This window comes from Glycine soja, chromosome 6, assembly GCF_004193775.1.
Source record: "Glycine soja cultivar W05 chromosome 6, ASM419377v2, whole genome shotgun sequence".
In the NCBI taxonomy this organism is placed as follows: Eukaryota; Viridiplantae; Streptophyta; class Magnoliopsida; order Fabales; family Fabaceae; genus Glycine; species Glycine soja.
Window position 1 is genome coordinate 38732490 of NC_041007.1, and position 16990 is coordinate 38749479.

The window sequence follows — 16990 nt, forward strand, 5'->3', positions numbered from 1 at the left end:
ATTATCAATGTAAAAAATTTACACTATCAAGTAATAATTTTTTTAATATCTTATTTGTATAATTCTTAAGATAATTATTTTTTACAATATGTTTAAAATAATTATTATAAAAATCAATAAATTTATCATACATAATTATTAATAACAAATATATATAAATTTTTTCACGGTAATTATTTTAATATCTTATTTGTATAATTTTTAAGATAATTATTTTTTTACGGTATGTTTTAAAATAATTATTATAAAAATCAATAAATTTATCACACATAATTATTTGTGATTAAAAAATTATAATTTTTATGTTATATTATTAATATCAAATATTTATAAATTTTTTATGACTAGTCTCTTATGAAATTCTAACTATATTTTTTCTATTCACAGTATTTAAATCCACATCTTACTTCAGAAATCCGAAACTTATTTTTTCTTACATCCACATGTGTTAGTGTGATTCTCTAAATAAAATGTTAGTGATAGGAATATTGCATACAAGTCTTTTACACTTTCCGTACATCAATTATTTACTCATTTAACATAACACTTTATTAATCCACACAGTACAATTTTTTAGAAAGTGCGTATTACATTAAAGAATGCCTAACTCCTGTGGCTGTGGACCTGTGGTGGTGTATAGTTTTTTTTTTAATAATATTTTTGGACTTAAATTATTCATTTCTTGTGAAAGATTCTGGATTTGGAAAATCACAACAGCACCACAAAATCTCAAGGGAACACAGCTGGTTTTATCATGGGAAGATGGTAGGAGTAGTACTGGTAACAGTTTTGAAGTTTCGTACCCCTTTTCTTCTTCTTCTATGTGGGGTCCTCTTTTTTTTTTTTCCTCAGTAGTGACAGCCTAATCAACAGCCTGGAAAAGGGTGTTAGCAACCACACTAAAAAGCTCTCAACTTGATGAGTTTACGGTAATGGTCTTCATTACTTCATCTTCATGTATGTAAAGGGTCTCTCTCAAATGTTCCTAACCTTGTTCCTTTTGGCACCACCTTATTCACATTAAGGTAAGTCTCGTTATTATTATTATTATTATTATTAGTATTATTATTTTTTAATCTATGCTCAATCTACTTACGTCAGAAGAACTATCTCCTGTACTAGATTAATTAAGAGTCTTTGTTGTTCTTTGTGGAGCTAAGGTCTGTGTTGTGTTTGTGACGTTGGAAACTTCGTACTTTGTCTCTTGCTTGTAATGGTAATGTCTGGTTCTTTGCATTGCTTCTGATAGATCCGTGGTTGTTGCAGGTTTTGTGTTTAAGATTTTAGATTTGCATTTTTGGAGTCCCTTTGGATCCGGGTTTTGAAAGAATCCATTTTTGGTGATTTGGGTATCCATCAAACCGTTTATGGACCATTGAAGACAAAGAGGAAGCTGCAATGGTGAAGGTGGAGCTCATAAAATTGGTTCCCTATGTTGGGGTTGTTGTTTTTCTAGGTTTGTTTAATGTGTCATTTGCCTTGTACACTCCTCCTGATAGTTATCTAATTGCTTGTGGTTCTTCTCAAAATGTCACCTTTCAAGGTCGCACTTTTGTTCCTGATTCACAGCATTCTTCACTTGTGATGAAAACTGGGAATTCTGTTGTTGCAAGTTCCAATTCTAGCAGTGCCCCTCTTCCTATTTACCAATCGGCTCGGGTTTTCACCGAGAAAGCTTCTTATAGGTTTGAAATTCAGCAAGAGGGTAGACACTGGGTTAGGCTATACTTTTCCCCTATTCCAAACTCTGCCCACAACTTGACTTCAGCTTCTTTAACAGTGGTTACTGATGATTTTGTACTCTTGAGCAACTTCACCTTTAGGAAATTCAATGGTTCTTATATGTTCAAGGAGTATGCAATCAATGTTACCTCTGATACATTGGTTGTCACCTTCATTCCTTCGAATGGTTCAGTGGCCTTTGTCAATGCAATTGAAGTCGTGTCAATGCCGAATGAGTTGTTTGTTGATCAGGCACTGGCTGTTAACCCACCAGCACCGTTCAGTGGACTTTCTGAACTTGCCTTGGAAACTGTTTATCGTTTGAACATGGGGGGTCCTTTGATTACTGCCCAAAATGACACTCTGGGTAGGACTTGGGTGAATGATAGGAAATACCTTCATGTGAACAGCTCGGTCCTTAATGTTTCGGTGAATCCTTCGAGCATTAAGTATCCGGTGGCTGTTACACCCGAGACAGCCCCTAATTGGGTCTATGCCACTGCTGAAGCAATGGGGGATGCTAATGTAAATGATCCAAATTTCAACATTACCTGGGTCTTCAATGTGGATCCAAACTTCTCCTATTTCATCCGGGTGCACTTCTGTGATATTATGAGCAAGTCACTCAACACTTTAGTGTTCAATGTGTTCGTAAATTCTGACACCGCTGTTCAAAGCCTTGACATCTCATCCATAACTAATGACTTGGCTGTGCCGTACTACAGGGACTTTGTTGCCAATGCCTCGGCAGACTTGTGCACTTTGACTGTGAGTGTTGGTCCAGATACTGTAGCAGACTTCCCAAATGCAACTATGAATGGATTGGAGATAATGAAGATCAGCAATGCATTGAAGAGCTTGGATGGGCTTTATTCAGTTGACAATCTTCTTCCAAGTTCACATTCTAAGAAAAACATGGTAGGGGTAATAGTTGGTTCTGCTGTTGGAGCTCTAGCTGTTGTAGCAATGGTTGGTTTGTGTTATTGCTGTTTCGTGAGATGCAAATCCGAGTCATCCCCTCAACAGGGCCATTCATGGCTGCCTTTACCCCTTTATGGAAACTCTCTCACCATGACAAAAAATTCAACAATTTCACAGAAGAGTGGAACTGCAAGCTGCATTTCTTTAGCTTCATCAAATCTTGGACGATTCTTCAGTTTCCAAGAAATCCTAGATGCTACCAACAAATTTGATGAGAAGCTACTTCTTGGTGTCGGTGGTTTTGGAAGGGTTTACAAGGGAACACTTGAAGATGGGACCAATGTGGCTGTTAAAAGGGGTAACCCGAGATCCGAGCAAGGGCTTGCTGAATTCCGGACAGAAATTGAAATGTTATCTAAGCTTCGCCACCGTCATCTTGTGTCCCTCATTGGTTATTGTGATGAGAGGTCAGAAATGATTCTTGTGTATGAATACATGGCTAATGGACCCCTCCGGAGTCATTTGTATGGTACAGACCTGCCGCCTCTGTCATGGAAGCAGCGGCTTGAGATTTGCATTGGAGCAGCAAGAGGCCTTCATTATCTCCACACTGGTGCAGCTCAAAGCATTATTCATCGAGATGTAAAGACAACAAATATCCTGTTAGATGAGAACTTTGTTGCTAAAGTTGCTGATTTTGGCCTCTCCAAGACTGGTCCTTCTCTTGATCAAACCCATGTGAGCACTGCTGTTAAGGGTAGTTTTGGTTATCTTGATCCTGAATACTTCAGAAGGCAACAGCTTACTGAGAAATCAGATGTGTATTCATTTGGGGTGGTGTTAATGGAAGTGTTATGCACAAGACCAGCCTTGAACCCTGTCCTTCCAAGGGAGCAGGTTAACATAGCTGAGTGGGCAATGACCTGGCAGAAAAAGGGTATGCTTGATCAAATCATGGATCAAAATCTTGTTGGCAAGGTGAATCCTGCTTCCCTTAAGAAGTTTGGGGAGACAGCCGAGAAGTGCTTGGCTGAGCATGGCGTGGACCGGCCGTCAATGGGAGATGTTTTGTGGAATCTTGAATATGCATTGCAGCTTCAGGAGACCTCTTCGGCCCTTATGGAGCCTGAAGATAACAGCACAAACCACATCACTGGAATTCAGTTGACACCCCTTGACCATTTTGATAACAGTGTGAGTATGATTGATGGGGGCAACTCTTGCACTGATGATGATACGGAAGATGTTGCCACAAGTGCAGTGTTCTCACAATTGGTAAATCCTCGCGGAAGATAAGCTCTTGTGTATCAACAATTCTGGCCAAAAGCCATCAAAGTAAGCGGCTATTCTGGTCTGATTGGTGAATGAAGGCTATTTCTTATTTAGTTACTGCTTTTATAATCCATTTTTTCCACCACAATCAATTTACTTTGTAATATACTTGAGTGATAGTGATGGGCACCATTAAGCTGGTTAGTAATTGCATGCAAGGTGCCCCATAAAATTCTGTTGTACTAAATATAAACCAATTAGGAGTTCTGCTCCTCAAGTTGTTCTTACACCTTACAATATATGAAGGTTATAAGTTCTTTCTTCTGAACATGAATACTGCATGGTATAGTTGCATTGCTTTCCTTTTCACTTTTCTTGAATTTTTTTAGATTCTGTTCTACTATTTACACATGGCTTCTAAACTCTAAAGAGAGACCTTAGAAAAGTTTCATGACTTCATGACTAATCATGAGATTAATGTGTGTTCTATGTGGAACTTCAATGAGTTGATAATATGCGGGACATTTGAGAAAATATTTCTTGACATGAATCATTAGAAATGGTTTATTTTACCAATGGATGATCAGTTGAATTGATATGTGCTTAATTTTCTTCAAATAAGGTTTTGAATTCCAGCCATGTGTTAAGAAAAAATCTTAGATATGAATTAGAGCTATGTGTATGCAAAAATCTCCACTAAGAGTTTCATTATGTTGCAATATTTCTTGTTCAAACAGAATTGCCTCCAATAGACTCTTACAATGTAGATAGAAGAAAGAGATTGTTTATTTTCCTCCTGTATTAATGTATATACTGTATGCAAAGGTAGATAACTAGGGTCTTGGAAGTGGCTAAAGATAAAGGTAGATAACTTCTCTTTCTTGTTCTGTGAATGGTCGGTGCAACCTTTGTTGTGTCTGCAAAACTTCTAGAAAAAAATACATGAAGGGAAAGAATGCAATTGAACTGGAAAAGCTACAAATACCACGGGACGTGTAGGAGAGAAAAGACAGCCACTAACTGGTATTTAGGATGGTTGATAGCTGAAGTAATACAATGGTCAGTAATAATGTTTTCATAACTCGTGACTAGGAAGCTTTCCTAGTGGATGATATGTGTAAGATTCTGTTAAATTATGCATAATCAGTTTTGGTATGGTTTGCTATTGGTTCTGTAATTAGACTACAGCCTTTTTGATACAATTGTGGGTGGCTTTAATAGGGTAGTGCAAAAGTTTAAGATAGAGTTTCAAGTTGTTTTGCTGGGGTATGTTTGATTCTCACTTAATTCTGCAGAATCTCGGTGATATGAGAAGTGTGTTTCGCTATGTATACGTTTTTCTTTTGGCTGATAAAAAAAAAATATACTGTATGCAAAGGGAATGAGTTTTATTGACATTAACTTCAATATCAAAATGGTGGAGTATAATTGATAGATAACTCGAGATAATAATTAAAGAAATATTTAAATAAATTATTTGTTTGATAAAATAAATTTAAAATATAATTGTCAATGATATTTTATATCATTTTCTGTTAAAAGAGATAAAAAATTACGTATAAATTAAGATATTTTTCATTTATCAATATATTTATAAGGGAATATTCTAAAATTGAAAGTTGATCCGACTAAAGTTAATTAACGTGAAGATAAAAATAAACGTTATGTATAAATATAAATTTTATCAGAGCAATATAAGAAAAAAGTGAAATTGAAGTAATAAATAGTCAAAGAAATATATTTAATGAAAGAAAAATAATCAACCATAATGGTAAAAACATGAAAATAATGCGAATAAAATATAAAAAATTATTCATTTAAATAGACCTTTTGTATTTATTTCCTTTTGCTGGTGACCTGTTGTTGAATTTTATTTTCTTTAATGTGCTCCTTTTTAAACTTTGAAGTAAGATTGATTCTTCCTCACGGGAGAACAATTTGTTTATTTGCCTTTCTCCTTCTTAATAGACTTTCTAAGATTGAATAAACTTTATTTGATGATGAAGATGTATCTTTTGACTTATCGGATGTTTGTAACTTTGAGCTTTTACTTATGACATATTATTTTTTCACATTTTTCTTTAATGAACTTTCTTCTTCTTTTTTATGATGAAGATGCATCTTTTGACTTCTTGGATAGTTGTAGCTTTGAACTTTGACTTGTGATAATTTCTTTATTCGCCTTTTTCTTAACGGACTTTGTGAGATTGGATAAACTTCTTCATTAGATGATGAAGATGCACCTTTTGACTTGTTGGATGCTTGTAACTTTGAGTTTTGACTTATAATTAGTTCTTTAACGGACTCATCTCATGATATTTGTTTTGGTGAAGTGACCCCTTTTTTTAATAAAAATATTAATTAGTGGATGAAACTATTAATATGTTGTAAAAGAAGTAAAAATGAAAATAAATTATAAATATGATTACCTGTTTAATTTCTTTGAGGAGAGGATCATGTCGAATGATATCTTTTGGGATAAAAGTCCTTTTGACAGTATAGTTTTGAAATCTTTCCTTCAAGATGTGAGCTGTGAGTATGATTTCAAGAATAAAAGTGTGTTTGCAAAGGGTATACAACATTGGGGATATGTCAACCATAGTATTTTGGGTGTGAAGGAGTTCAGATATTGTTGTGTTTAAGGGTATATAATATTGGGGGTACGACAACCTTAGTTGTACTGTGACCAGTGGCGGAGCCAGAAAAATTATAAAGCCTGGGCAAAAATTTAAAGATAGCAAATTCACATTGTATATAATATGTAAATAGTAATCAATCAAAATAAAAGAGACTCGTCATTTTGTCAACAAAAATATAGTTTAAAATAAAAGAGATAAACATAATCTTACAATAGCGGGTTAAATAAAATTACGAGGCAAGTGTCCTTTCCGAGACTTCTTTGCGGTAAATGTTCGAATAATATCAATATCATCAAGTGACTTGAATATCTCCCGCTCGGTGTAACATACCATCAAGTCATTGAACCACACATCGTTGATCTTATTGCGCAATTTAGACTTGATAATCTTCATTGCTGAAAAAGCTCTTTCAACGGATGCTGTCGACACCGACAATATCAAAGCTAGCTCAATAAGTTTATAAACCAATGGAAATACCACATGTTTCTCAGTTTGAACCATCTTCATAGCCAAACTTTGAACATCTTCACAAGTGGACAAAGAAACATTTCTTCTCACTTGAAGCACATAAGTTTCAAGTTGATCCCTAATTGTTCCTCGGTCATCATCAGAAAAGTCCGCATGATAAATATCAGCAAGACGAGCAAGCTTATCAACATCAAACTTGGAGAAAGAGTTCTTGGGGTCAAGACATGAGAAGCAATCAAGTATAATGTTACTTCCTTCACTAAAGCGGTGATCCATCTCCACACATATTTTATCAATAGCAACATAAAAAATCTCTGCACGGTAATGATGAAGATTAGTGATAGTCCTCCCTTCTGCTCTTGAACGACCCCGAACTGGTATTTCGTCATCCATATTTGGTACCAGAATACTTTTAGCAACACAAAATCCTTGGACATCGGCAAAAAAATTATTCCAGCCACTCTCTCTCATTGTGCCCAACCGAGCTTTGACAACATCAACTAATTCCATGACATTCACAATATTAAGATCTTTTCTTTGCAATATATTTGAAAGCTCGTTTGTGATACCAAACAACTTTAACATTAACCTCAAAATAAAAGCAAATTTAAAGCTCTCCATTTTCTCTATCAAACCTGCTGCTTGAGATGGTCCACGTCCATCTTCATCAACCATACTAAGCACCTTTAACACGGAGGACCACATTTGATCCAAACGAAGCAATGTAGTATGATGTGAACTCCATCTAGTATCCCCGGGTCTAGTGAGACTAGATGATTGGTGTAAGCCCCTTCCTCTAGATATCTCACCACTCTCAAGTTTATTTAAAATATCTTTGTGTTGTGCCTCTGTCAAAGCATCCCTCCTCTTACAAGATGCACTTGTTGTATTCACAATCAAGGTGATGTACTCAAAGAAATCATGAATAGATGAGCAACTACTAGTAACAGACACAACAACCAATTGCAAACGGTGAGCATAACAATGGACATAGAAAGCATAAGGATTTTCATCTAGAATTTTTCTTTGCAAACCATTAAATTCACCTCTCATATTTGAAGCTCCATCATATCCTTGCCCTCGTATCCTTGAAATAGATAATGTGTACTTATCAAGAATACCATAAAGAACATCCTTTAATGACTTAGATGAAGTATCTGTGACATGATGTAGAGCAATAAATCGTTCCACAACATTCCCTTTGTCATTCAAAAACCTAAAACAAATTCAACCAGTTTACTTGGCGGCATAGAGAATAATAGGTAATGAAAATTGGAAATTGGAAAATACAACTACTAACCTCAACATCACCGCCATTTGCTCTTTGACGGATATATCACGTGACTCGTCAATAAGCACGGAGAATTGTCTATCACCAAGCTCTTCCATAATCACCTTGGTAACTTCATGTGCACAACACGTTGCAAGCTCCTTTTGAATGTCACCGCAAGTCATTGTGCAATTTTTTCCACCACGGTCAAAAGCATCCCTCACTTGTTCATTCTGAGATTTTACCCAATCTACCATCTCTCTAAAATTGCCCTTATTTAGCGAAGTAGAGGATTCATCATGGCCACGGAAAGCCATGCCTTGTGCTATGAGATATCTTGAACAATCTAAAGAACAAGTCAAACGAATCTTATACAATTCTTCTGATTCCTTGGTTGCTTTAGCAAACTTACTTGTCACACTTTGTCTTTGATTATTATAATCATCGTAGTGCTTGACACATGAGTTGTGCAAACTATTATGACTACCAACATGATCTTTCAAGCCTTGAGATGCATGCTTCCAATCTCTATATCCGCTTTTAGTGAAGACTTCAAAACCAAAGTGTTCGGCCCTCCTGGGTTGCTTAAAGAGAAAGCAATAAAAACAATAAGCTGCATCCTTGATCTCACTGTATTCTAACCATGTGTAATTCTTATACCATGATTTACTAAATGCTCTAGAAACACTTCCAAATGGAGTACGAGGAAAGCTTGGCAAATGTGGTTGCATTGGACCCTTCAATATATATGCCCTCCTCACTTGATCTTGAATATCCGGAGCATACTCATTAATTTGTTTCCTATGACCTGGATCACGCACAATCTCATTTGGGTTAAACTCATTAACCACATTAGGTGGCGGTTCTAATTCGGCTTCTTGTTGTACAACATTCACATTCTCAATACTTGCTCTATCAACCAAAAATCTCCTCATCTCTGAAATTAAATGATCTTAAGTTAATACTCAATTAACAATTAAAATCATAAGAATCAAGATTTAAATAAGAATAGTTTTTCAAAATAAAAGTAATCTCTTATGATTTATAAAGAGTAGGAACAAGCATTATATTATATTCAATTAAACACCATTATAGAAACTAATAAAATTAGATAACCAAAAGAAACCTTTATTGTAGCTAATTTATCTATCAATAAACAAATTTACAAGTGGTATGATTCCACTGGAAAAGATCTTTTTACTGCTATTATAAATAATACTATATGCTTATAATATTACTAGATACACACTTTAGTTTGACTTATCAATAAAACTTTTATAACCAATGAATCTTGCTGTGTAGTAGCTTAATCTGACACTTAGCAGCACACAAAATGACAAAATATATTATAAAGTAAATATTTTTTATAATGAAATTTATTGAAGTTATCAGTATGATACAATATTATAATTTCACCATATGAGATTTTAGATAAACTTGAAAAATATGGGACCCATTTTCACAATGTTAGTACTTCTATATAACATAAAATATTTAACCTTTCAAAGACAAACCCAAATTTTTCTTCTTCTCTGTGTCTGCTACTACTAGGCGGTGCAAATAAACCCAAATTTTTCTTCTTCTTCTTCTCTGCTACCTTTGTGTTAATTGTTTCAATTTAAAACCACAATCAGTTGAAATTAAACAATTACTAACCGAAAAAAAAGGGGAAGGCGGTAGTCGGAAAAGAACCAGTAGGTGTCGATGGCGGAAGCTTTAAGGTTTCTACAGTGTTGCTGCGGTGACGAAGCTTTACTTCTTTTGTTTCTGTTACCTATATTTTTGCCCTTTTAATTTTTAACTCTTACAATTGTTTTGCCCTTTCAATTTCTTGCCCTTTCTTTAATATTTTTCTTTTAATTTTTACCTTTTTTTTTTTTTACCAAATGAATTTGGGCCAGAGCCTGGGCAATTGCCCAGGGTAGCCGGGCCTTGAAACCGCCTATGACTGTGACTGGTGTTACACCAGTGTCCATAGAGACTTTCAATTGTATCTTGAACCTAAAAAAATATTTTAAATTTTTTAATATTTATTTAATTGTGTTATAAAAAATAATTCATTATATACAAAACATTAAACCTTGTTGTTGGGTATTTAATTTTGCATTCTCAACAAGTGTATTGATTTCTCGATAAGTGTATTGATTCCCCTTTTTTGTAACTTTCTTTTGACATCTCTCACATGCAACATAATTTCAATCAAATGTATCGTGAATCTCATTGATTGTTGCATGAATTGTAAACACATTATCTTATTATTTTATATATGTTAAAACTAAGAAAAATAAAGTATTATTGAATATTATGAATATGATGGTTATGGTAGGTTAGTGTACTTGTAATTCTCATGCCCATCTCATGGACATTATATCTTGCAAAGATCTTTTATTTTTTTACATTCTCTCGTCAATATCAATGTTGACAGAACTTGGAGAAGATAATTCTTTTATTTGATATAGTTGCATTTTTTTTCTATAAAATAGTTATTTAGAATAAAATTTATAATTTTTTTAACTCATCAATAAAAAAACTAGAATAAACTAACAATTTTGTTTGTTGAATGTTACAAAATGTGTACAATAAAATAAAATAAAAGAAGGAAGTTCATTTTACCCTATCTTTAACTTTACAAAATCATGATTGTCTAGGTTGATATATATCTTTGTAATTGAAGTTGAGTTGACCGAATACTTATCTGAAAAAAAATTATTAAAATATAATTGTTAGTAAATTAAAATTATTATAGTAAATAAAATATAAAAAAATTATTGTAAGCAAAAAGTATGATATGGACTTAATTGAATTAAAATTATTTATTTATTAAATAAGTTGAATTGAAAACAATACTTACGATAGTAAAAAAACATCTCAAATAAATAAGTAAATATAAAATTAAATAAACATGCTCATATATTAATAAAGGAATAAGAAATTATGGATCAATTTTTATTTAAATGTTATTTAAAGATTACACATATATATGTATATATATAACTTAATATAAAAATTAAATTTAGAAAAATAATTTTAATTTCCATAATGAAATGACATATGACAATCACTTAACGTAAACATTAAGTAAACCTTAAACATCCATTTATCTAGTTATTCATATTTTTTTTGCTGAATTATCTATGTATATAAAGAAACGAAAAGAGACACACTAGTAACATGTATAAAGTGTAGAATATCAATTTTGTTAAGGATTTCAAATGTGTGAAAGTAATCAAACCTTTGAATTTCTTAACCATGATAGAAGTGATTGCAATTATCATTGAGTCTTCTTTTTTGATGTTGATTGTTTTTTCAAATAGAATGATATATAAAATGTAAAAGAAAATGGTTATAGAATGTAATATAGAACATTGGGGAATGAGGGTCGTGAACATGAGAAGCATTTGGCGGTCAATAAGATTGAATTGAAATGTTTTGATATAGGTTTTGTTATGTTGTAAGTAACATGGAAGAAGGAAGAAGGAAAAGAGAAGTGATAAACACAAAAAGAGAATGTTCTCCTTCCCCCAAATCATCATTGCTGACGTGGCAACATAATGATGAAGAGCTCAAATTTTATATATTATCCTTTGAATGTTCCTTCCACATGTTTGTATACATCATTTGTTGAGACAATTCTTAAATTATGTACGGTGTATAAGTTTCCCTTTTGTAAGATATCATTGAATTTTGAAATCATATTCTCTTGTATCGCTACATGTAGTGTGGTTTCTTGTTACAATATATTTAAAAGTGCAACTCAGATTAAAACTAAAAAAATTAAATAAATTTAATCAATATAAAATTTGTTTAAAGTAATTTAATGTAATTTTTTGTTTTGCATTTTGTGATATGTAATATTGTAGATAGTAAATAAAATTATATTTGTAATAGTTAAAGTTGATGCAAAATATATTTTTTTCGAGACTAATGTGAAAAATAAATAAATTTCAACTTTGTTTAACCAACATATTTTTTTTATAGATTAGTTTGAAAACTAATTTTAGATAATGAACTTTGTTGATGTGAAATATTTATTTTTATTTATATTTATAGAGCAGAAAATATATTAGAATTTAGAAATTACTAATATGAAAATTTTGAATGATATATAAAATGTAAAAAAAATGGTTATAAAATATAATATAGAACATTGAAGAATGAGGGTCGTGAACATGAGAAGCATTTGGAGGTCAGTATGATAGAATTGAAATTTTTTGATATAGGTTTTGTTATGTTGTGAGTAACATGGAACATGGTAGAAGAAAAAAGAAAAAGAAAAGTAATAGACACAAAAGGCGAATGCTCTCCTTTCTCCACATCATCATTGCTGGCGTCGCAGCATAATGATGATAAACTCAGCTTTTATATATTATCCTTTGAATGTTCATTCCCCACTTTATATGGATCATTTGTTGAGACAAATCTTAAATTATGTATGGTATATAAGTTCTCCTCTTGTAAAATATCATTAAATTTTGAAATCATATCCTCCCGTTTTGTTACATGTATTGGTGTTTCTAGTTGCAATATATTTAAAAGTGCAAATTGAATTAAAATTAAAAAAATTTAATCAATATAAAATTTGTTTAAAGTAATTTAATGTAATTTTTTGTTTTGCATTTTGTGATATGTAATATTGGAGATAGTAAATAAAGTTATATTTGTAATAGTTAAAGTTGATTTGAAATATACTTTTTTCCAGACTAATGTGAAAAATAAATAAATTTCTACTTTGTTTAACCAGCATATTTTTTTATAGGTTACTTTGAAAACTAATTTTAGATAATGAACTTTGTTGATGTGAAATATTTATTTTTATTAATACTTATAGAGCAGAAAATATATTAGAATTTAGAAATTACTAATATGAAAAATTTGAATGATATATAAAATGTAAAATAAAATGGTTATAGAATGTAATATAAAACATTGAAGAATGAAGGTCGTGAACATGAGAAACATTGGAGGCCAATAAGATTGAATTGAAATGTTTTGATATCGGTTTTGTTGTTGTGAGTAACATTGAAGAAGAATGAACGAAAAGAGAAGTGATAGAAACAAAAGGAGAATGTTCTTCTTTCTCCAAATCATCAATTTTACTGACATGTGTAATAAATAAATAAATATCAAATTAAATAAACATGCTCATATAAAAATAAAGGGATAGGAAATTATGGATCAATTTTTATTTACATGTTATTTAAAGATTATACATATATATAACTTAATATAAAAATTAAATTTAGAAAGATAATTTCAAATTCCATAGTGAAAAGACATATGAAAATCACTTGATATAAACATTAAGTACAATTTAATCATCCATTTATCTAGTTATCCATATTTATTTTTTTTGGCTGAATTATCTATGTATATAAAGAAAAAAAAAGAGACAAAGTAGTAATATATATAAAGTGTAGAATATAAATTTTCTTAAGGATTTTAAATATCTGAAAGTAATCAAACCTCTGAATTTCTTAACCATGATAGAAGTGATTGCAACTATCTTTGAGTCTTCTTCTTGGATGTTGATTGCTTTTTCCAATTGAATGATATATACAATGTAAAAGAAAATAGTTATAGAATGTAATGTAGAACATTGAAGAATGAGAGTCCTGAACATGAGAAGCATTTGGAGCTTCAGTAAGATTGAATTAAAATATTTTGATGTAGGATTTGTTATGTTGTGAGTAACATGGAAGAAGGAAAAAAGAAAAGAGAAGTAATAAATACAAAAGGAAGATGCTCTCTGTCCTCAGAATCATCATTGATGATGTGGCAACGTAACGATGAAGAACTCAACTTTTATATATTATCCTTTGAATATTCCTTCCAGAGGTTTGTATATACCATTTTTTGAGACAATTCTTAAATTATGTATCGTGTATAAGTTCTCTGCTTATAAAATATCATTGAATTTTGAAATCATATTCTCCAGTGTCGCTATATGTAGTGGAGTTTCCAGTTGCAATATATTTAAAAGTGCAAATCGAATTAAAATTTAAAAAATTAAATAAATTTAATCAATATAAAATTTATTTAAAGTAATTTAATGTAATTTTTTGTTTTGCATTTTGTGATTTGTAATATTGGAGATAGTAAATAAAATTATATTTGCAATAGTTAAAGTTGATGTGAAATATATTTTTTTCAAGACTAATGTGAAAAATAAATAAATAAATTTCAATTTTGTTTAACCAACATATTTTTTTTATAAATTAGTTTGAAAACTAATTTTAGATCATGAATTTTGTTGATGTGAAATATTTATTTTTATTTATATATATTTATAGAGCAGAAAATATATTAGAATTTAGAAATTACTAATATGAAAAATTTGAATGATAAATAAAATGTAAAAGAAAATGATTATGGAATGTAATATAAAATATTGAAGAATGAGGATGGTGAACACGAGAAACATGTGGAGGTTAGTAAGATTGAATTGACATGTTTTGATATAAGTTGTATTATGTTGTGAGTAACATTGAAGAAGAAAGAAAGAAAAGAAAAGTGATAGACACAAAAAGAAAATGTTTTTCTTTCTTCAAATCATCAATTTTAATACCGTAAGACTGAAGAGCTGAGCTTTTATATATTATAAATATATTTTGTGCTTTAAGTATATGATCAAGGATTTGATTTCACGTCTAGGTACATGAAAAATGTCTATTAGACAATGTTAAACTCTTAGATGAATCTCAATTACTTCAAAGAATAGTCATTATCTCTTAATTAGGATACCCTAGATTCCAAAATAAAAAATTAAAAATTCAGTACATCCATTTTCATTGGATTTAATTATTTCACGTTAGTTTTTACAGACTGGTTATCATTTAAAGTGTAGAATAGGTTGCCTCAAACCTCAATTATAGTTCTTTGTACTTTAATTTTTTCCATATGATATGCTTTTTTTTACTGTTCCATATGATATGCTTATTCTTCCTTCTTCCTTTTTTTCATGAACTTACATGTGTATATTTAGTTTCACTTATTCCAATTCGTGTGTGCAAAGGGAACGATATTCTTAATTGACATGAACTTCTTCAGTACATCTGTACTCCAAAATACTTGACATTAATTTTTCTGCCATATTGGATATACAGGCTGGTTACCATGTAAGTGTTTTAATTAATACGTTACCTAATTTTTTTTCTTGTACTTTTCTTCTCAAATGGTGTTTTTTTTTTTTGGATATTGTTTTTATAAACTCATGTGCATGTTTTGGTGAATATGTGTGCATGTTTAATTTAACTTAAATATTTACTTTTTTAAAAGTTTTCTAAGAGAACTTTTAAAAACTTGCATAGTCAAATTTTTCGGAGACAGATAGACAAAAGGAGTTGACCTTTTATATGACATACAATTCTTTGGACCAAAAGAAGAAAAAAAAGATCGTGCAAAAATCAAAATTAAGAGAAGTGAAATGAGAGATTTCTTCTATAAGAAGTGTTTGAAAGCCAGATCCTAAATTTGAGCTACGGTATTCATTATACTAATAAGTAACTATTATTGATGTATTAGTTTTTACACTATGAATAAACACGAAAGTGTAGCGTTATTGTTGTAATTAAGATTATTTTATTTGTTACTATTAATGGACGAAATAAATGTTAGTGATTAATTAAATTGATGTCAACATTTGAGAGGAGCAAATCAATATCACAAGGACTTGGATGCGGTGTATAGAAAACACTAACTCATGATTTTTTTTTTAAAGATAAAAGAGCATGTTGCATTTAATTTACCTTCAACTTATAGGAATAAAAAACTAAAAAGAAAAGAAAATCATGTTTTCTATATTCGATTTTTAGGATATAAAAAATAAAAAAATTCATATTTTCATATACCACTTAATTATAGGATTTAAAAGAATATAGAAAATAAAAAATCGTGTATAAGACATAGGAGTTATACATTTTGGTTATATTTGATAACACTAGCTTGAAATTGGAAAGTTAGTTAATAGTTAAAAATTATTTTATTGAATCAAAAAATATTTGATAAAATTATTTGTTGAAGTAGATAAAAAATATAAAATTATATGAAAGATAAAATAAATAAAATTTTACCTTAAATATAGAAGATTAAAAAATAAATCTAATAAATATTGAAGGACAAAAAGAGAATAAATATAAAAAATAAAAAGTTAGAAGTTAGTATTTTTAAAAGATGTTACTTCAAATAACATTTAAAAAATATTAGAAGGAGTTAATAAAAAAATAAAAATTGACTGAAATGTTTTCTAAAATATACTTTTTAATTTTTGTTAAATAAGCAAATAAGTCGTTTAACATGATACAAAATTTGTTTGCATAGAATGTTAAAATTTCATTGCCAACATTTAGAATGTGTTTGGTAAGTCACTCAAGAAAGTTTATAGTATCCTTTGAGTAACTTATAAGCTACTTTAACCAACTTCAATCAACTTACAAGCTTCTAGATTTTCAACTCCTAACCTTGTAAGCTTTCATTTAACTTAAATGATTTTACCAAACACACTCTTGTTATTGTTATTTTGCTAATAACATCAAATAAAAAGACATCATATTTTTAATACTTAAATATAATTTTAGTCTCTATAATTTGATATTTTTTATATTTATTTTTAGTGACTATTTTATTTTTCAATTTTTGCTTTTAATAACATTTTCAAATGTTTTTTTTTATCTTTTTGGCGTTAAGCTTTGTTACAAAAACA

At 30.5% G+C, this 16990-nt stretch overlaps 2 protein-coding genes across 4 annotated transcripts; one reads left to right on the plus strand and one right to left on the minus strand.

Annotated features, from left to right (window-relative positions):
- The first annotated feature begins 660 nt into the window (after positions 1–660).
- On the plus strand, positions 661–4246 carry LOC114416908 (receptor-like protein kinase THESEUS 1). 3 transcript variants are annotated; one of them, XM_028381948.1, is made up of 3 exons: positions 661–1025; positions 1267–1456; positions 1544–4246. In XM_028381948.1, the coding sequence occupies exons 2-3, from the start codon at positions 1399–1401 to the stop codon at positions 3937–3939; spliced, it is 2454 nt and encodes an 817-aa protein (XP_028237749.1). In that variant the 5' UTR covers positions 661–1025; positions 1267–1398; the 3' UTR covers positions 3940–4246. The 3 variants fall into 3 exon arrangements, with proteins under 3 accessions (XP_028237749.1, XP_028237748.1, XP_028237750.1); XM_028381949.1 differs by having other exon boundaries at positions 662–1025; positions 1267–1407; XM_028381947.1 differs by having other exon boundaries at positions 1267–4246.
- A 2429-nt stretch (positions 4247–6675) lies between these two features.
- Positions 6676–9234, minus strand: LOC114416909 (zinc finger MYM-type protein 1-like). Its single transcript, XM_028381950.1, has 2 exons — positions 8323–9234; positions 6676–8238 (listed from the first exon to the last, which is right to left on the minus strand). The coding sequence occupies exons 1-2, from the start codon at positions 9225–9227 to the stop codon at positions 6774–6776; spliced, it is 2370 nt and encodes a 789-aa protein (XP_028237751.1). The 5' UTR covers positions 9228–9234; the 3' UTR covers positions 6676–6773.
- Positions 9235–16990: the final 7756 nt, after the last annotated feature.

Bases quoted from the DNA above. Each gene is read 5' to 3' on its own strand.
- LOC114416908 (XM_028381947.1), top strand. From the start codon at position 1,399: ATGGTGAAGGTGGAGCTCATAAAATTGGTTCCCTATGTTGGGGTTGTT.
- LOC114416909 (XM_028381950.1), bottom strand. From the start codon at position 9,227: ATGAGGAGATTTTTGGTTGATAGAGCAAGTATTGAGAATGTGAATGTT. The intron at 8,239-8,322 runs GTTAGTAGTTGT...AATTTGTTTTAG, and splicing joins CAAATGGCGGTGATGTTGAG to GTTTTTGAATGACAAAGGGA.